The sequence below is a fragment of the Epinephelus moara genome, chromosome 15, assembly GCF_006386435.1.
Source record: "Epinephelus moara isolate mb chromosome 15, YSFRI_EMoa_1.0, whole genome shotgun sequence".
Classification (NCBI taxonomy): domain Eukaryota; kingdom Metazoa; phylum Chordata; class Actinopteri; order Perciformes; family Serranidae; genus Epinephelus; species Epinephelus moara.
Genome location: NC_065520.1, coordinates 16,836,556 through 16,857,694, shown reverse-complemented (window position 1 = coordinate 16,857,694; position 21,139 = coordinate 16,836,556). Strand labels below are relative to the sequence as shown.

At 39.4% G+C, this 21,139-nt stretch overlaps 1 protein-coding gene across 3 annotated transcripts in view; it reads left to right on the top strand.

Annotated features, from left to right (window-relative positions):
- Positions 1-21,139, top strand: part of LOC126401998 (kinesin heavy chain-like) — a 35,532-nt gene that overhangs the window by 328 nt on the left and 14,065 nt on the right. For 2 of the 3 annotated variants that reach the window (XM_050063627.1, XM_050063625.1), the window contains exons 1-16: positions 1,561-2,230; positions 5,317-5,404; positions 5,767-5,840; positions 7,424-7,528; positions 7,665-7,713; positions 7,832-7,887; positions 8,030-8,117; positions 8,527-8,651; positions 9,974-10,078; positions 10,159-10,307; positions 11,619-11,767; positions 15,426-15,607; positions 15,695-15,763; positions 15,858-16,064; positions 16,187-16,339; positions 16,421-16,618. In XM_050063627.1, coding sequence (XP_049919584.1) covers positions 2,105-2,230; positions 5,317-5,404; positions 5,767-5,840; positions 7,424-7,528; positions 7,665-7,713; positions 7,832-7,887; positions 8,030-8,117; positions 8,527-8,651; positions 9,974-10,078; positions 10,159-10,307; positions 11,619-11,767; positions 15,426-15,607; positions 15,695-15,763; positions 15,858-16,064; positions 16,187-16,339; positions 16,421-16,618 — 1,923 coding nt within the window. In that variant the 5' untranslated portion in view covers positions 1,561-2,104. Of the gene's footprint in view, positions 1-1,560; positions 2,231-5,316; positions 5,405-5,766; positions 5,841-7,423; positions 7,529-7,664; positions 7,714-7,831; positions 7,888-8,029; positions 8,118-8,526; positions 8,652-9,973; positions 10,079-10,158; positions 10,308-11,618; positions 11,768-15,425; positions 15,608-15,694; positions 15,764-15,857; positions 16,065-16,186; positions 16,340-16,420; positions 16,619-21,139 lie in introns of those variants that run through there. The other variant, XM_050063626.1, reaches the window with a different exon arrangement.

The window sequence follows — 21,139 nt, the reverse complement described above, 5'->3', positions numbered from 1 at the left end:
TTTGAACTTGAGCGGTGATGTGTCTGTGTCACTCTGCAGTTACACCTCCAAAACACTAGTCGGCGGTGGAGGTTTCTGTGAAGCGCTGTAAAGCTTAGTTGATTCAAAACACACATTAAACACACATTAAACATGGCTTAATAGAGACAGTTTCAAACACAAGTACACAAATCAGCTTCACTATAACTCGCAGCATTCACAGACAAACACTTGTCTTTATCTGGACACATTTTCCCCACAAATACAACATGCTAACGTTATTAGCACAAGCCTATGGCATTTTACATTGTATAAATTAGCCTAGCAGCTAGTGGACTTCTCTCTACTCATATAAAACCAGGGACAACAGCAACATGTAACAAAGGTAACGTTACAAAAATATGGCTCTATTACAGCTCAAAGGTTCACTGACAAAACAACTGTCTTATACTACACACGTTTTCCCCACAAATACAACATGCTAACGTTAATAGCTCAAGCCTATGGCATTTTACATTGTATAAATTAGCCTAAGTCAGTCAATTAGCTTGCATTTGTAGATGCAGCGGCTAACTTTGTTTAGCAATAATGGTTTTCCAAAGTGTTCCAGAGCCCATGCAGTAATATCCTTTATATAACCATATCAGTTTTTAATGCAGTGCTGCCTGAGGGGTCAAAGGTCACAGCCATTCAGTGATGGTTTTCAGCTTTCATGCAGAGATTTCTCCAGATTCTCTGAATCTTTTGATCATATTATGGACTGTAGATGGTGAAATCTATACATTTCTTGCAACTAAGCTTTGGGAAACATTGTTCTTTAAAATAACTGACTATTTGTCCACGCAACTTTTCACAGAGTTATCATCTTCGCTTTAATCTGTTGCCAATTAACCTGTTTAAACTGGTGTTTTTTGAGCACCAGTCTGGTATTGCTCTTGACCCAGCTTTTTGGGAACTAGTTGAGACATCAAATTAAAAATAAAAGTATATTTTACAAAAAGCAATTAAATTCATCAGTTTCTAGGTGTTTAATTATTATTAAAACATTTATTTTATATTTTATGAGATTTTGAGGATATGTAAACATGTTTATATTTACGTCACAGCTTAGTTTGGTCCTGATTGGCTCAATAAATAAATATGTTAATAAATAAATAATCACAAAAATCTGGAATAAACTGCATTTTGCTTTTATCCCGTGTCATCTGATTATCACTGCTGGTATTTTTTAGAGTTAAATCAATATTTTAAAAAAGCATTTTTAGATCTTTTTAATCTTTTCTAACTGATAAATGAATGGAAAATTTTGTCTATATTGTTTATATGTTGTATTTTATTTTGTTGTAATAATCTGAATCTGCAAAAAAAAAAAAGAAATAAAATAAAAACCATACAGAGGCATAAATCAATAATTAATTGCCCACTAGTTAGGCTGAAATTAAATATATCTAAATGAGTGCGGGTTTTTGTGTCTGTGTGCGCGTGCACTGGAGCCTCCCACTGATGGTGGTGTTGCTGATGCAGGCCACGGGAGCGCGCGTCTCGGCGTCGTGCCTGGAGCGCGCCTTTGTTGCCAGTGAGGACGCTGCGGCTGTCTGTGCGCATCCTCTCCGGGCTCTCCCTCTGCAGACCGGCCAGCTCCCCCGACTCTGCCCCCGCCGCTCACACACACAGACACATATCAGTCCGCTTTCTGCACGGTTCCCGGTGTCGCCGCTGCAGGTGGAGGCCTGCACACCGATGTCTGAGCTACTCACCGGGACGCATCGCTGCGGTTGATCCGGTTTGGCCATGGCGCAGCCGAGGAAACACGGACACATTAGCGTTGCGCATCGGATAAACTGAACTTTCTCGCGGTGAGGAGACAAGGAACGTGACGTTTCACCCTCTATCTGCCAAAAATGATCTGAATCCCTGATCTGAACTCTGAGCTGGCCCGGGACGCAGGGAGAATCATCAAGGCCCCGCCGGTGGCCCCTGAACCTCACTTTGGGCACCGCTTTGCCCCAAATATTCCGATCCCCGGCTGTTTCCCAGCCTGTTGTTTGTTTATTTGTTTATCCCCGCAGTATTTGGAGGGGCGGTGTGAGCAGTGCCAGCAGCAGCAGCATCAGCAGCAGCAGCCATGATGGATGCGGCGGAGTGCGGGGTGAGGGTGATGTGCCGCTTCAGGCCCCTCAACGAGGCCGAGATCAACAGAGGAGACAAATACATCCCCAAATTCAAAGATGACGACACGGTGGTGATCACGGCAAGTGTGTCTGCTCCTTGTTGTTGTGATGATGATGATGTGTCTGTGTGGAGATGAAGGTACAAACACTGCGGAAAGTCACCTGGAGCTCTGCAGGCAGGATGGGGATGCCAAGTGCGCAATAAGCCAGAGGTCCTACAGGAGATGTGACAGCAGTGTTACAGATGTATATGTCATGTGATGGTTTATTAAAGAGGAAATATTCAGTGTAAAATCACTGAGTTCAACAGAGCTGCTCTGTAACACTGCAGGATTATTATTTATTTATATATTGGGGTCTTATGTTAAACTGTAAAGCTGCTATTATCGTATTCATACAGCTAACTCCAGAATATTTATCACCCAATTAAATTTGTTTACAGTCCAAGTTCCCAGTGTTAAAATAAATATGCACTTTCCTCGTCTATATGTCTGCCAAAAATATCTTTTTTATATAGTTTTTTAAATTGATTTATATTCGAAAAAAATATATTCAAAATTCAAAATGGAATAAAAATGTTCAGAGTCAGAGAAGACAAATCTAAAAATAATATTTGAATATTAATTAAACAGATAAATAACAAAGGATAAAAGCACAGTTTATTCCAGATTTTTTTTTTAGATAATTTTTTCTGTTTGTTTATTTATTTACTCGAGCCAATCAGGACCAAGATAACCTGTGATGTACTTCCTGGACATTTTGGAAAACAAAGGATGAAAATACAACTTTAAAATCAAACTTAAACACTTAGAAACACACGGAGGAAAAGAGAAAATCTTTCATGGCTCCAGCTGATTTCACACCGACTCGATTAAAAGAACTCATAATTCAGAGGTGAAAGGTCAAAGGTGACACTCACAGTGACTCATCATAATGCATGTGCTGATTCACGAGGCCCTCAGGAGCGTATCAGTGCTGTGTGCATGCACGATGACAGGCTGCTTTCGTGTTCAGAGCATCGATTGTTTTCTCCTCTGTGGAGACGGCTTCACACTTTGTGCTGGAAAGTTTAGACGCTTTATTGAGAGGTGGCTGTTTGTAAGTGTTCATATCAGATATCACAGGAATCTCATTTAATTTAATGTTTACAAAATACAGCTGTGTCCTTACGTCGCCTGCACAGAAAGTAATGTTTCATTTGTCTTCAGTCGTCTTGGTGAGGACTATGTTGCACATTTCTACACAAACTACTTCTCTTCTTTTCAGTTTATTGCAGACGTAGCATACATATTTGCTTTAATTAATTTTAAGCATGAAACACTTAATTTCCTGCATTATGGTGATTTTTTTTCTGCATCAATTTAGAGTGTAACCATCTTTAATTACGTCAAAATAAAAGCCCTTTGCCACTTTGTGTTTTTTTGGGGGGGTGGCAAATGTATGTGCTTTAAATCAGGGGTTCCCAACTGGTGGGTCGTGGTCCAAAAGTGGGTCATGAGTCCACTCTGAATGCACTGCAAGTGACTTGCAAATGTGTCAAGTCTGTAAAAACACACAGCTTTTATTTTGAAGTGACGTTTCCCACTGTAGAGTGAGTTACTACTTGACAGAGGCAGCAAACTAGCTTGACGACATGGCCGAACACACGTACGATGCTGACTATATTAAACTGTGTGGACCTTAAATTAATGACAGGAGAAATGTCAACCCGGTCTCTCGGAAGTCGTCGAATACTGGTGCTTGGGCAGTGACTCAAAAGTCGCCCTTTCACACCATCATGATGCGCAGCTGTTCGCCGTTATTGTGCAACAGTGCCCGGCGGCATTAAGGGGAAAAGCAGCAGGACAACAACATAAGTTAAGGGGGTGAAAGTCCAAGTAAGGTGGGCGTGAGGGGTGGTGGATGGGTCCAACAACCACCAGCTTTCACCTGAGAGAGCGGTGTCTGCGTCCCGTAAGATTGGCAATCAATCTGATCCTGAAAAATAAGACACAGATGTTGTGTTTTCCTATCTGTCCCTGAACGCAGCGTAATAGTTATGTCTAAAAAACGAGAAAAGAAATGTTGGTGTAGAAATCTGGTGCCGAATCTGTTGTAAACTGTGCTTCACAGTTTGTACGCTACACCACAGACAGACAGACAGACAGACAGGAAACGACCCTCGCCCCAGTGTGTTAATGCAGATCCGTCCCCTGCCGCTCGCTCTGCATTATTCATGCTGTTGCATTACGGCCCAGAAACACTTCTGTCCTGTCAGGACGAACTGCACGTCACCGCCTCGTGCCATCAATCAAACAGCAGAAAACTGAGCATGCTGTTGGTGTCAGTGGTTTCTGCGCTTTATCTCGGGGGTTCAGAGGGAGGGGAGGAGTGCTGAGAGCTGCACTCAGCCGCACCGAGGCTTTTACCCCTGAGACACAGAGGCAGGCGTCGGACAAGGGCAGAGGGAGTGATGGATGGTCAGACTGGAGGCTGCAGGACTTCCAATTTTAAAACACCACAGGGAGGGAAACGTGCGTCATGTTGCTGAGTTCATCAGTGTACAAGACAAAACTACAGAAAAACATAATCATGTCACCTGTTCACATGACCTCTGACCTCTCACTTCCTTCTTAGTGCTTACTTGTAAAGCTGATGATTCAGGAAGTGAATTTTTCTCTTCTGTTTATGTATTAAATCTGCACAGAAATCAGTCATCATAGTCGTGACAGACAGTACAAGTAGTAGCAGTAATAGTGGTATCAGTAGTTGTAATCATAGTGGAATTAAATTAGTAGTAGGTTCAGTACAAGTAGTCGCAGCAGTATTTGGACAAGTAACCATAATTGCAGTAATAGTACTCGTAGTAGTAGGGTCAGTTTAAGTAGTAACAGTAGTTTTTGTACAAGTAACAGTCATAGCTATAGTAGTAGAAGAAGTAACAGTAGTATCAGTAGTCGTAGTAGCAGCAACAGTATCTGGAAAAGTAACACTAGTACCAGTATTACCAGTAGGAGCAGGTTGTGCTTGTGTTGTTTTATGAAAATAATCCTGACTTGCAGAAATGTATGTTTTTCGTGAAAACAGACTGAAGACAAATGAAGATAAAATAAGTGACATAAAGGTTGAATGTCTGTTGTGTGATGTGTGGTTCTCACTAACGTGTCCCGTGTTGGTGTGTAAACAGAGTAAACCCTACATGTTCGACCGGGTGCTGCCTCCCAACACGTCGCAGGAACAAGTGTACGACCAGTGTGCCAAACAGATCGTGAAAGGTACCGTCAGACACTCTTCTTATGTAACTGTAATCCACTGTATGTTTTCGTCTGTCACTCATCCTTTGTTCTCAAGTTTTGTTTGTCTTTTATATAATAGTAAAATAAGCGTTTCACCTTGTTGTGAGCTTTTATCTGCAGCTTTGTTTGTTGTCAGTGTCACGTCTGCTGCTTTGTGTTGGTCATTTATTATATGTATATATGGATGTCATGCAGGTTCACACTGTTTTAAGGGGGTTTCTTATGAAAATATTACTTTTAAAAACCTGTAATTTATACCCCCATCTTTTAAGGTTATCGACAGAAATACACATTCATATATTCAAATAGTTTCTCGTGACTGTGTTTTCGTGTCGTTCCAGATGTGCTGGGCGGTTACAATGGGACCATCTTCGCCTACGGACAGACGTCCTCCGGGAAGACACACACCATGGAGGTGAGAGAGACTCGTTCAGTCCTGAGTAACTAAATTTACATGTCAGTATGGTATTTTTAATTTTCTCATCAGCCATCATCTTTTTTTTTTTTTTTTTTTTTTTTTACTGTAGATTTTGTTTAAATGTTACTTTTAATTATTTACTATTTTTTAATTTTTGATTAATCAATTTTTACGTAGTTTTTTTTTTACATCACCATTACTTTTTCTGTATTTTTTAAATTATTTTTTATTTTAATTTAGTTTTTTTTTTTTTTGGTGGTATTTTTTATTTTCTCTCTTAGCCTTTATTAATATGTCTTTTTACTGTACATGAGAAGGATTTATTATTTTATTTTTCAAAATTAATACTTATTAATTTCGATTTTTTTTTACTTTAGATATGACTTTACTTTTTTAGTTTTTTGTATCACTAAAACTACCATTTCTCTCTATTTTATTTCATTTTTATCTTTATTATTATTATGTAATGTTATTTACTTATTTATTTTAATTGAGTCTTTTTTTGAAACTATACCTTTCCTTTTAGAAAAAGTATGGTATTGTTTATTTTGACTGTATTTTATTTCTTCATTTAAAAAAAAATTTTTTTTATAAATATATATGTATTTTTTTAATTACCACATTTTTACTTAGATTTTTTTGTATCACTCATACCTTATCATTCATTTTAATTTCTATTTATTTTAATTCATTTTCTAATTATTTTATTTTTATTTTCTTTATTGTTTTTCTAATTATTTTATTTTCATTTCTTTATTTTATTTTATATTAATATTTTATTAATTTATTTTTTACTTAAGCGTCTTACCTAACTATTACTACGTCTCTATCTCTCCATGTGTAGATATACTTATCTGTTTTTTCTTAAAAAAATTAAATAAATAAAGCTGTGGAGAAAAAGGGGAACCAGTCAAATAACTGCCGTCACTATTTCTCACAGAGAAACATGGCCAAGGTTTTCAACTGACTGATAATTTTACTTGCAGTCAACCCATCGATGAATCCCAGAGTCAGAACATTTGAGTGAAGACTGGCGGTGACCTTTAGTTTCTAACCTCCAGTGTGCGATCAGAGGATTAGAGCACAGCAGCATTGTGTAACAGACTTACCACAAAACACCAAATCCAGTCAAACTCATACCACGGCTCAAAGTGCGGGAATCAAAAGCCTGATCGCAGAGACCGTCCTCCATCAGGAAAGCTTTTCAGCAAAGCACCTGCCTTTAAATTCTGTGGATTTTTGAATAGTTTGAGTGGTGAAATGTACAGATTTTAAACTCACAGGAGATCCAGTGTAATTCATCATGAATGCAAATGACTTCAGCTCACAGATTAATCCACGGAGACGGCAGCCTGAAGCCTCTCTTTAATTCTCTGATCTGATCTGAGTCAGTGATGAAAACCCTCTGCTTCACTGTCTTTACGTTAAGTCCACCGCTTAACCCCGACGTTCCCTTAAAACTCTCCTCAAGTAGCTTCAGAGTTCAACAGACAGTTTTCCTCGATGCATCCTGATGTGTGTGGTGTCTTTGGAAGATTTCACATGAAGCATTAAACATTAGCCTCCTGTGCTGTGTTCAGGGCAAACTGCACGACCCCCAGCTGATGGGAATCATCCCTCGCATCGCCCACGACATCTTTGACCACATCTACTCCATGGACGAGAACCTGGAGTTTCACATCAAGGTAAAACAAACAAACAAACAAACAAACTTTATGCTTAAATACCTAAACAACCTACATTAGAAGATGACGGTGCAAACTTCAGATCGCTGGTGTAGTTAATAAGTAGACGTTAAGATTTTGGAGTTTCTGTGTGCAGGTTTCCTATTTTGAAATCTACTTGGACAAGATCAGAGACCTGCTGGATGGTAAGTGGGACTCTCTAGCTCAAGTGTAAAACATTTAAGGTACATTTGAGTCATAATTGTAGTACTTTATTTTAACAATCAACATGTGATCTTTGGTTTATCTTTGCTCTGTTTGAAGTGTCCAAGACGAATCTCTCTGTCCATGAAGACAAAAACAGAGTGCCCTACGTCAAGGTTTGTGGACTCTACAGGACTCTGACATGAGTTCACATTTGATTTCCCAGCAGCCACATGTGACCGTCCTGTTACTGTCACTCATGTCCACAGTGACTGCTGCTGAGCTAGAGCTGCATGTTAACGTTTGTTTCTCTGTCAGGGTTGCACCGAGCGCTTTGTGTCCAGTCCAGAGGAGGTGATGGACGTCATCGATGAGGGCAAGAACAATCGACACGTGGCGGTGACTAGTATGTATCTTTAATGTGTACTGTAATAGGGTGAGCAGCAAACCAGAGTGAGTAAACTGAACTTACCGACTTAAATAAGAAAACCAAAAGACAAAGAATCTACCTAGCTCCAAATCAAAAATAAGAAAAAGGAGGATTAGGGGTTAGAAACAAGACGTGGAGAGAGGAGAGGCCACAGGTGCTGAGGGAGGCTGGCCCTTTAAAGGCATGAACCAATCAGCTCCCAAGAACAGCCCACACACTCGTCATTCATTCACTCAGCCGAGCTCACCTGCAGCCTGTTACATACACGCACCACAGCAGAGAAAAGCAGAGATCCACAAGACATGCACAGAGAGGATTAGAGCATGTAGCCTGCACAGATAAACTGTAAAATGACTGTAACTCTTTTTCTCCATTCACCCTCCAGACATGAATGAGCACAGCTCTCGCAGCCACAGCATCTTCCTCATCAACATCAAGCAGGAAAACATTGAGACGGAGAAGAAGCTGTCGGGGAAGCTCTACCTGGTCGACCTGGCGGGCAGCGAGAAGGTCATTCTGAGTGACATCATAAATAGAGTTAATGTTAAAGGAATACTTCACCTCCAGAATGACCATTTGTGTATCAGTTACTCACCTCGTGTTACATTGAATTCCAGGAAAAAAAATGTTTTTCTCGCATGCCCTCACGGTGAATAAAGAATCCAAAAACTGAGAAAATTCTTGATGAATTGAAGTCATAGGGGTCCACGTATAACAATAGTAAAACTAAATCAAATCATCTGTTAACAAGCTCTCACACAACTCGTGCAGTATAATCCAAGTCTCATTTGTACAGTCGTATGCTCAGTACTTTCCAAACACATGCATTTTTGCTCAAACCCAAGTATTTAAAACTGAACTAAAAGTGAAACTCATCTATCCTCTCTTCAAAGCCAGATTCCATTGAAAAAAAACAGTAATTTTACCTCGCTGAACACAGGAGCTGCAGGTCTACCACTGCCTCAAGCAGTTTGTTTGCGTTATTGTGTGACTTTGCGCAACCAGAAATAACCCTTCAATGTCACTAAAGTAACAATCTGGAAATTCATCCGTAAAAAAAAAAAAGTAAAAATAGTAATAATTCTTCCTTTACCTCTGGAGGCACTGCCCGTAGTTTTTCGACTAACATAAGTGCAGGGGCCTCGGGGATCACCCCCTTCACTTCCGGCGGTGCCCCCAGGGAATCGCCTTGTTGTTTACAAATACTTCGGGTAGAAAACCAGCAGAGTTTAGCTATATATATATATCTCACATTTTTCACGTCACTATATCACCGTGTAGACTAATCTGATGTTTGTAAAGTCTATAAACACAATGATTGAACAAACATTACTATTTCTGTGTGCACGTTTTGTAATTAATAACATGGTTATCGTAGATTAGCTGAGCTAACCATTAGCTGTTAGCCGTTAGCGGTGTCTGTAGTAACTCAGTAACTCAATAAACGGTCTGTGAAAAAAATATTTTTTCCAGTNTTGGCTAAAGTGCAGCATCATTCAACCTGTTTCAAATTAAAAGCCCCTTATAACTTCCGTTAAGAGAATCCCTTCATTTCCTAAAAAGGCTTTTATTGTGAAACATTAACAGGAACTTGTTGTGGAGGATTCAGTGACTTGCATGTTTGCATATGGTACTTCAAATGTAGCTTCATCGAGAATTTCCTCAGTTTTTGGATTCTTCGTTCACCGTACAGGCATGCGATAAGAACAAAGTTTCCTTCATGAATTCAAAGTAACACGAGGTGATTAACTGATACACAAATGGTCATTTACGGGGTGAAATATTCCTTTAATATAAATGTGAAATCTAATCTGTGTGTTGTGTTTGAACAGGTCAGTAAGACGGGAGCAGAGGGAGCTGTGTTGGACGAGGCCAAGAACATCAACAAATCTCTCTCAGCGCTGGGAAACGTCATTTCAGCTCTCGCTGAGGGAACGGTACATTACTCAAAAGAAAAACAACCTCCATCTCCACGTTTGTTTATTGAGTGTTTAACAGTGATGCTTTTATTTTTCAGAAAACCCACGTGCCATACAGAGACAGTAAGATGACTCGGATCCTGCAGGACTCTCTGGGGGGGAACTGTCGCACCACCATCATCATCTGCTGCTCGCCGTCCATCTACAACGAGGCCGAGACCAAGTCCACGCTCATGTTTGGACAGAGGTACCTATAGCTTGTTTTATTCCTCTCCTCAGTGACGGCCAGCTGATGGGTTGTAATTAAAAATGTATGGTGACTCATGAGGACTGTGGCTGACGTCAGTGCTGGAAACAAGCAACCAGATGGCTTTTTGTTTCCCACTGTGCATCTGGGTTTATTTCTATTTATAGATCCTGCTCATGAAACTCTCCACATTGTTATTGTTTTGTTTTGGGCTCATGCAGCCTTCTTGTTTTTCTGTCTTCTAAAACCAAGAATAATTCACAACACTGCACTGTGTCCTACCTCTATACACCGTTAATTTCCTTGCAACAACAATTTCGAGCCCTGCAGTGACACCAGTCTGTGTTTGAGCAGGCTCATTGCATGACAGTGGCGTGTGCAGAGAGAAAAATCTCCACTGAGTCTCGGTCAACAAGTTCAAAGTACTTATGTAATAACAGATGAAGTAGCAGCAGCAGTGACGGGGAAATGACTGATGAATGATTACTGTGAAGCCATCTGCCCTCTGCCGAGGAGAAACTGAGAGGAAATGAAGAGATCCAATCCAAAATGAGATTTCCACCATCAGAGCAAAGATCAGAGCGGACTAGTGAACCACTGGAGACTGCTTCAGTGCATCCTACGGACACATGCAACTGTTAATTACTCACCAGTGTTGTCCTGGTCCTGGTTTGGTCCAATATTCACCAGTGTTGTGGTCCTGGTTTGGTCCAGTATTCCCCAGTGTTTTAGCTCTGGTTTGGTCCAATATTCACCAGTGTTGTGGTCCTGGTTTGGTCTAGTATTCCCCAGTGTTTTAGCTCTGGTTTGGTCCAATATTCACCAATATTTTATTCCTGGTTTGGTCCAATATTCACCAGTGTTTTAGTCCTGGTTTGGTCCAATATTCACCAGTGTTTTAGTCCTGGTTTGGTCCAATATTCATCAGTGTTTTAGTCCTGGTCTGGTCCAATATTCACCAGTGTTTTAGTCCCGATTTGGTCCAATATTCACCAGTGTTTTAGTCCCGGTTTGGTCCAGTATTCACCAGTGTTTTAGTCCTGGTTGGTCCAGTATTCACCAGTGTTTTAGTCCTGGTTTGGTCCAGTATTCACCAGTGTTTTAGTCCTGATTTGGTCCAGTATTCACCAGTGTTTTAGTCCTGGTTTGGTCCAGTATTCACCAGTGTTGTAGCTGTAACTAGTCAAGCACATTAAATGAAAACAGCTGTGTGGGTGAACTGTTGGTGTGCTTGGGCTTTGAAATATCTGTTCATGTGTTTACCTAAACTTCCAGACAAGCCTAACTCTGTTCTGTCCATGTGTCCTTTAGGGCCAAGACCATCAAGAACACAGTGTCTGTGAACCTGGAGCTGACAGCTGAGGAGTGGAAGAAGAAATATGAGAAGGAGAAGGAGAAGAACAAGAGCCTGAGAAACGTCATCCAGAGGCTGGAGGCTGAACTCAACCGCTGGAGGAACGGTGAGATTTAAAGATACTCGTGGGTGACAGGTTCCAGAAAGGGATGGACACGATTCTTCTTAAAGACATTCCCTGGAAATGAAAGTTGAAATTCAGCAAAAAAATCTAGTGAGGAACCTGACTCGTGTACATATTTCAAGCTTTGATTTTTAGAGAGATTTAAGGCTGTGAAATACCAATCAATAAATCAGTCAAACTTTATTTGTGTATCACATTTTACACAGTCATCTGGGCATGTTTAAGTGATACAAACATAACTGACAAGCTCATGATAAGACAGAACAAGTGTAGACTGTAAAAACAACAAGACAGACTAATTTGAGACCAATGAATGCAAGACAAAAAAAATGTAATAAAATACAACTACATTTAAATGCTTTAAAAGCAATATTTTTTTTAATTTTTAAAAGCTAGACTAAAAACTAGATAAAATTAAATTAATAAGACAACACAAGCATAAAAAAAGGAAAAAATTAAAACAATAAAAAAACTATAAAATAGATTTAAATGTTATAAAATTAATAATAATTAAATAGTTGGTTAAAGCCAAACTGAAAACTAGATAAAAAATAGATTTAAAAAAGTCAAAAATAAGATAAAGATTATGACAATAAAATAAAATCTATTTAAATGCTATTATTATAATAATAAAATTATAAAAAAATATTTGGTAAAAGTGAGACCAAAAATGAGATGAAAATAGATTTTTAAAAAAAAACAAGAATAAAAAAAATATAATAATAAAATAAAATAGATTCTAATGCTATTATTATAATAATAAAATTATAGAAAAATATTGAAATAAAAGTGAGACTAAAAACGAGATGAAAATAGATTAAAAAAACCAAAGCAAGAATAAAAAATTATGACAATAAAATACAATAACATAAATTTAAATGCTAAAATAATAAAAACAGCAATAAAATAGTTAAATAAAAGCTAAAAACAATATAAGATGGATTAAAAAATAAAATCATTAACAGGGATTAAAAAAAAAAAAGTAAAACAAAAAATGCGCTAAAAATGACCAAAAATCATGAAGAACTGTTTAAAATACAGGCGTTATAGATCAAAGTAACAAGCTTTATTCTGCAGCAAAAATCCTGCTGATCAGCATCCTGCAGATTCATCATCAGTTTGAGCTGCACAGCACTAAAAGTCAAACCTAAATATACGTTTGACGTCACATGATGCTGACACACAGTATGATTTTATTAGGGACGTTATACTGTCTGTTGTTTTGCTTCTACTCCACACTGTTGTCCTCTCTTCTGAGGCCACAGCGTCTCCTTCACAGCATCCTCGCCCAGTTTCCCGTCTCTGTTGCATGGTAACTGCTCTCTCTCTCTCTCTCCCTCCCTCTCTCTCTGCTGTAATGCCTCGCTCTCTCCTCTTCCTCCCTCTCTCTGTCCATTGCTTTTTTAATTCTCTTATTTCCCCTGTGGACGCTGATAACACTCCCCCTCCTTAGCAACAAATCAGCTCAGCTGCAGCCTGTAAAGCCTACGCTGCTTTCACATAATGTAGTGAGCACACACACACACACACAGAGGCCCACACACACACACACATTATGCTGATGCAGTGTGTGTGATGTGACTCAGCAGCTGGCTCCATGCCGAGCCTTTTAAACCGAGCAGCTCTTCACCTTTTCACTCTCTCCTCCTCTCCTCCTCCTCGTTCACTGATTGACTCTCATCACAATTATAAAGTCAATGACAGTTACAGCATCAGTTCGTCTTTATGACATGACGTCACACTGCTGCTGACATCCTGTGATCTGGTTTACAATGACACACAACCACAAGACACATGATGATGAAATGACTTCACTGTTAAAACATGTATGTACACAGTATATTTGCACTGCATGATACACAGTGTATTGTGCTATGATCTGTCATGGCTTCCACTGTACATCCCTTAAAATCAGGCTGACATAATATGATGCATGGCGACAAGATATAATCATGCAAAATACAATATCACATGATATAATTAAAAAAATATATCTATCTACCTATCTTTTTTATTTCTTTATTTATTTTTAATTCTAATTCCTCCCTTATTACCACCGAGTGTTTTTTTTGTATGTATTTTCCAAAAAAATTAAAATCAAAATAAAAAAAAAAAAAATATATATATATATATATATATATATTTATATTTATTTTTCATTCCTCCCTTATAATGGCCTGGCTGCTTTTCTAAAGGTATTATATTTTATTATTCTTATTTATTATTATCATAATTATCATTATTTATTCATATCATCTAGTTTTTTTCAAATTATTATTTTTTAATATTATATTTTATTTATTTTAATATGTATTGTATTATATTTTTTACAAAATTGTTATTATTATTATTTTTTTTTATAATTATCATTATTTATTTATATCATCTATTTTTTCAAATTACTATTTTTTGTAATATTGTATTTTATTTATTTAAAATTTTATTTTATTGTATTATATTTTTACAAAATTGTTATTATTATTATTATTATTATCATTATTTATTTATAACATCTATTTTTTCAAATTGTTATTTTTGTAATATGTTTTATTTATTTTAATTTTTATTTTATTGTACTATATTTTTACAAAATTATTATATTATTATTATTATTATCATAATTATCATTATTTACTTCTAACATCTATTTTTTTTCAAATTATTATTTTTTAATATTATATTTTATTTATGTTAATATTTATTTTATTGTATTATGTTTTTTACAAAATTGTTATTATTATTGTTATATTTTTATTATGATAATTATCATTTTCTATTTATAACATCTATTTTTTCAAATTATTATTTTTTGTAATATTATATTTTATTTATTTAAAAGTTTATTTTATTGTATTATATTTTTACAAAATTGTTATTTTTATTATTATTATAATTATCATTTATTTATAACATCTATTTTTTCAAATTGTTATTTTTTGTAATATATTTTATTTATTTCTATTTTATTGTATTATATTTTTACAAAATTATTATTATTATTATTATAATAATATTATTATTATTATTATTATTATTATCATAATTATATTTGTCACTATTTAATTATATTTTATAATATTTACTTTTAGTTATATTGTATATTATTTTTTTCAAAATTACTATTATTATTATTATTAGTCGTAGTATTGATAATGAAAATAATAATAATGGGAATATTAAAAATGGGAAATAGAAAAGGGAGGAATGATAAATACATAAATAGATTTAACAATTATAACGTATTATTATTATTTTTATCAGTCGGGGTAGCATTAGTTGAAGTAATTTAATGTTTAATTCATTACTTAATTTTTCCCCCCTTACACACACACACACAAACGCGTGTCATATTTTACAGATTTCTTCTTAAACACTGAGTCGCTACACTTATTTAAATACACTAACTGCAAGATATTATCATTAGATTTATTATGACTTTTATTTCATCTTTTCTTTCCTAAGTTCTTGGATATTTGTCTCCCATTTCTATCATTGTTGTACCTGTGTTGTCACTACAGTTTTGTTTTGTTGTTTACACCAGTTAAAAGTTACCAAAAAGAAATGTCAGCAGATAAATTTTGACATTTTAATTGGTCGTATTCACTGGGTAATAGATCTAACCCATGAGTGTGTGTTACAGGGGAGAACGTTCCTGAGGAGGAGCAGCTGAGCTCCAAAGACCAGAAGACCGTCGAGCCGTACGACAACACTCCCATCATCGACAACATGCTGCCGGCCGGAGGAGGCGTCTCTGTCCCCGGGGACGAGCGGAGCAAATACGAGGAGGACATCACCAACCTCTACAAACAGCTGGATGACAAGGTGATGCTCTGATATATACAGTCATTCTGGAAAACACCAGCTTTTAACTCTAATGACGGACGTAACTCACTCTAAATGTGTCTCCAGGACGATGAGATCAACCAACACAGTCAGCTGGCTGAGAAACTCAAGGAGCAGATGTTGGACCAGGAGGAGGTTCGTCTCCCAGCCAATAAAATATTTGGTTGAAAAACTGATTTGGGTTCACATGTATTTTATACATATTTGCTGCCACCCAACGTCCTCTTAGCTGCTGGCATCGACGCGGCGCGACTACGAGAAGATCCAGGAGGAGCTGTGCCGGCTGCAGACGGAGAACGAGCTGGCCAAGGAGGAGGTGAAGGAGGTGCTGCAGGCCCTGGAGGAGCTGGCCGTTAACTACGACCAGAAGAGCCAGGAGGTGGAGGAGAGAGATCAGACCAACCTGCAGCTGACGGAGGAGCTGCAGCACAAGACGGTGAGGGGACGGCACAAACTAAAAAATGATGTCCTCATATGGGGACAGTCCCGTCATGCTCAGTATTTCAATACAACAGGTGGATGAAGTTAAACGAGTGTGTTGTGTGTGCGTGTGGACAGGTGCTGCTGTCGGCCGTGCAGAGGGAGCTGAATCAACTGCAGGAGCTGAACGGCCTCCAGAGGAAGCGAGCCGCCGAGGTCCTCAACCTGCTGCTGCGTGACCTCAGTGACATCGGCGCCATCATCGGCACCAGCGACGTAAAGACAGCCGCTGTAAGCACGGACACACACACACACACATTAACACACGTGTCATCTCTCACGCTCACACCCTAACACCCCCCACCTCCTCAGTCCTCAGAGTTGAAGGGCAACGGCTCGGCGGTGGAGGAGGAGTTCACCGTGGCTCGTCTCTACATCAGCAAGATGAAGTCCGAGGTCAAGTCTCTGGTGAACCGCAGCAAGCAGCTGGAGAGCGCTCAGGCCGACGCCCACCGCAAGATCCAGGCCAATGAGAAGGAGCTGGTGTCCTGTCAGCTACTCATCTCCCAGGTAACCATCACCTAGGTAACTGTGGTTGTCTTATTCAGATTCAGATTCAGAATACTTTATTAATCCCCGGGGGGAAATTGTTTTTGTTCCAATGCTCCGTGCAAAGTAGAAATAGAAATACAGCATGAATGGAAACAAGAGATAAAGATGAAGATATAAATAAAATACTAAAATAGACAATGAAATAAGTAAAATAAATATTAAAGTAGACATTAAAATAAAATAAAATAAAATAAAATATTAAAGTAGACATTAGAATAAAATAGAATAAAATAGAATATTAAAGTAGACATTAACATAAAATAAAATATTAAAGTAGACAATAAAGTAAAATAAATAATAAAAACAGTAAAGTAGACAATCTGAAATATATACAATATACAATGAAATGGTTGTAGCATTATAAATGAAATAAGAATGAGTAATTATATTGTGTGATTTGTTTTATAAATAGCCAAATGAGTCCGATCATCAGAGGGAGGAGTTGTACAGTTTAATGGCCACAGGTAAGAATGACTTCCTGTGGCGCTCAGTGGTGCATTTAGGAGCAATCAGTCTCTGGCTGAAGGTGCTCCTCTGTTCGACCAGAGCGTTGTGGAGAGGGTGAGAGCCATGCTGAAGTATCGCCCGCACCTTTGACAGCATCCTCCTGTCTGACACTGCTGTCAAAGGGTCCAGCTCCACCCCCACAACGTCACTGGCCTTTCTGATCAGCTTGTTGAGTCTGTTGGCATCGGCTACTCTCAGTCTGCTGCCCCAGCACACCACAGCAAACAGAATAGCACTGGCCACCACAGACTCATAAAACATCCTCAGCATAGTCCGGCAGATGTTAAAGGAGCGGAGCCTCCTCAGAAAATAGAGGCGGCTCTGTCCCTTCTTGTAAAGGACTTCAGTGTTCTTAGTCCAGTCCAGTTTATTGTCTATGAACACACCCAGGTACTTGTAGTGTTCTACAATGTCCACGTTATGCCCCAGGATGGAAACTGGGGTCACTGGTGTCCTCGTTCTCCTCAGATCCACCACCAGCTCTTTTGTCTTTGTTGTGTTGAGCTGCAGGTGGTTCAGCTCACACCATGAGACAAAGTTATTCACCACAGCCCTGTATTCAGCCTCCTCACCCTTGCTGATACATCCAACTATAGCAGAGTCATCAGAAAACTTCTGAAGATGACAAGACTCTGTCTGGTAGCTGAAGTCCGTGGTGTAAAGGGTGAAGAGGAAAGGAGAGAGGACAGTACCTTGTGGAGCCCCGGTATTGCTGACCACTGTGTCTGACACACAGTGCCGCAAGCGCACGTACTGTGGTCGGCCAGTGAGGTAATCCACAATCCAGGACACAAGGGGGGGATTCACCAGCATCGCCGTCAGCTTGTCACCCAGTAGAGCAGGCCTGATGGTATTGAAAGCACTGGAGAAGTCAAAGAACGTGACCCTCACAGTGCTCCCCGGCTTGTCCAGGTGGGCGTAGATGCGGTTCAGCAGGTAAATGAGGGCATCCTCAACTCCAATCCGGGGCTGGTAGGCGAACTGGAGGGGATCCAGGTGCGGCCTGACCATAGGCCTGAGCTGCTCCAGGACAAGTCTCTCCAGGGTCTTCATGATATGTGACGTCAGTGCCACCGGTCGGTAGTCCGAGAGACCGCTGGGTTGCGGCATCTTTGGCACTGGAACGAGGCAGGACGTCTTCCATATCACAGGGACCCTCTGGAGGCTCAGGCTCATTTTGAAGACACGATGAAGCACTCCACAGAGCTGTTCGGCGCAGGCTCTGAGAACCCGTGGGCTGACACCATCAGGGCCTGCAGCCTTACCGGCGGGGAGTTTGCTCAGCTGTCTCCTAACATGTAGAGGTGTAAAGAGTGCAGGTTGAGGAGGGGGAGAGTTGGAGTCCAAAGTGAGAGGAGGGCAGGTAGCATGGGAGCCAGAGGAGGTGTGAGGAGTGGGGGATGGGTGTGAGGGGCTCACCAAGTTGGATGAGGTGCTATCAGGAGGAGGAGGGGGGGTCAGAAGTGGTGGTGGCTGGAGACAGTCAGCAGGAGAGCCAACAGGGGCCAGGGCAGCAGTGTCAAACCTATTGAAGAACAGATTTAACTCATTGGCCCTAGCCACACTACCATCAGCTCCACTGCTAGTTGGTCTGTAACCGGTGATGGTCCTCATACCACTCCAGACCTCGCTCATGTTATTCAGCTGGAGTTTCCTCTCCAGCTTCCTCCTGTAGCCGTCCTTAGCCTCATTGATCTTTGCACTCAGCTCCCTCTGAATGTCCCTCAGCTCCTCCCTGTTGCCACCTCTGAAAGCCCTCTTCTTCAGGTTGAGTATGGCTTTGATGTCCTTTGTTACCCAAGGCTTGTTATTTGGGTAACACCGCACAGTCCTTGCTGGGACAATGCCGTCCACACAGAAATTAATGTAGTCTGTAATGCACTCAGTAAGCCCATCAATGTCCTCTCCATGTGGCTCACAGAGTACATTCCAGTCAGTCACCTCAAAACAGCCCTGCAGTGCCTCATAGCAGTCCTCTGACCATGTCCTCACTGTCTTTGTGGTCACAGGCAGCCTCTTCACTAGAGGCACATAGCAGGGGGTGAGAAGCACCAAGTTGTGATCTGATCTACCCAGCGGGGGAAGGGACGTGGAGGTGTATGCGTCCTTTACATTAGCATACAGCAGGTCCAGGCTCTTCTCCTCTCTGGTTTTACAGGTCACATACTGGGTGAATTTCGGGAGTGTCTTTTTAATAGAGACATGGTTGAAGTCACCCGAGATTATAATGAGAGCACTCGGGTGTGCAGTCTGTAGTCCGGCTATTGTGGAGTGGATGACGTCACATGCCGACGTCGGGTTAGCGGACGGGGGGATATAAGCAGCCACTACAATAGCATGTGAGAATTCACGGGGTAAATAGTAAGGACGGAGGCCCACAGCTAACAGTTCAATATCCGGGCTGCAGATGCGGTCTTTGACTGTGATGTGACCAGGATTGCACCACCTGTTGTTCACGTAAACAGCAAGCCCACCTCCTTTACGCTTACCGCTCTTAGTGCAGTCCCTGTCAGCCCGGACAGTGTGGAAACCCACGGTGGAAACATTGTGGTCAGGAACATCCGTGTGTAGCCATGACTCCGAGAAAATCATCAGGCTACACTCCCGGTATTCCTGATGACTCCGGGTTAGCGCTGTAAGCTCGTCCATCTTATTCCCCAGTGATCTCACGTTGCCCATGATGATAGATGGGAGACACGGCTTGAATGTCTTCCTCTCCATAAGTCTCCGGTGTTTCGCTCCTTTCCGCCGCCGTAGCGATCTTTTCCCTCTGCAACCCCGGTGTGTTTTCCTCCAAAGTTCAGCAGGTATATCCTCCCTCACCGTAGCCAAGCCGGCCGGCTTCAGCTCCATCAGCTGATCCCTGGAGTAAACAATGCGGTGTTGCTGAGCGACGGTCGAGTGGCAGAGTAAAAGGAGCGATTCCACCACGAGCGAAACAACAAAAACTCTCCACACAAGTATGATTAGAGAGGACGTAGCTTAATAAATAACTAAAGTAAAAACAGAACAAGTAAGATAAAGAAGAGAGGAAAAAAGTTGAAAACAAAGTTAAAGTAAGCAGGAGCGACTGGAACAGGCTGCATACACCGTGGCGCATGCGCACTATATGCAGTGGTTTAGACTCTCTGGGTCTCAGGGCAGATATCCCGAATAAATAAATGAATGAATCAATATGCCAATAAATGTACCAAAAATAACATTAAAAATTGCATGTGCTCATGTGGGACAATTAATCACCTGTGGGTGTGTTTCTCAGTAATTTCCATATATATATATATGTATATATATATATACTGTATGTAAAATAAAAGAAGGAACAAAAAGCATAGAAAAATAAATTTTAATCAATATTAAACAATTAATTAATAAAATGTGAAATAAATTGATTTTGCAGGGGGTTTTTTACCTTTGTATTAATAACCCTATTTATTTACTCTCCTNGGTTACCTTTGTATTAATAACCCTATTTATTTACTCTCCTTTTTAATTTTCCCATTTATTTATTTATTAAAATGAAATTTCTAATCAATTTATGTATTTTTTCATGTGTTTCTGTAAAGATTAATTTATTGATTGATTTATTTAAATAAAAAATACATTGAAAAAATAAATTTAAAATAATAATTAAAGAAAAAAATGATTTAAAAAAATGATGAAAATGAATAAATAGATACATTTGAATTTAATAGAAAAATAAAAAAAAATGTATATAGAAATTAAAAAATTAAAAGATAAATACATTTAAAAAATACATTTAAAATTATAGCTGCTGCGCAGCAATCGTCGGGGCCGGGCATTTTTAGGCAAAATTAGGCAATTCTGAGCAACACACACACTAAAACAAAGCATATCACAACATAGAAGTTACATCATATAATTATGGCATGCCCTTCAGATTGTGGATGAGTGGCTGAAGTGATCAGACTCATAATATACAAAGGAAAGAAAAAACTCAAGAACAAGAAAGTA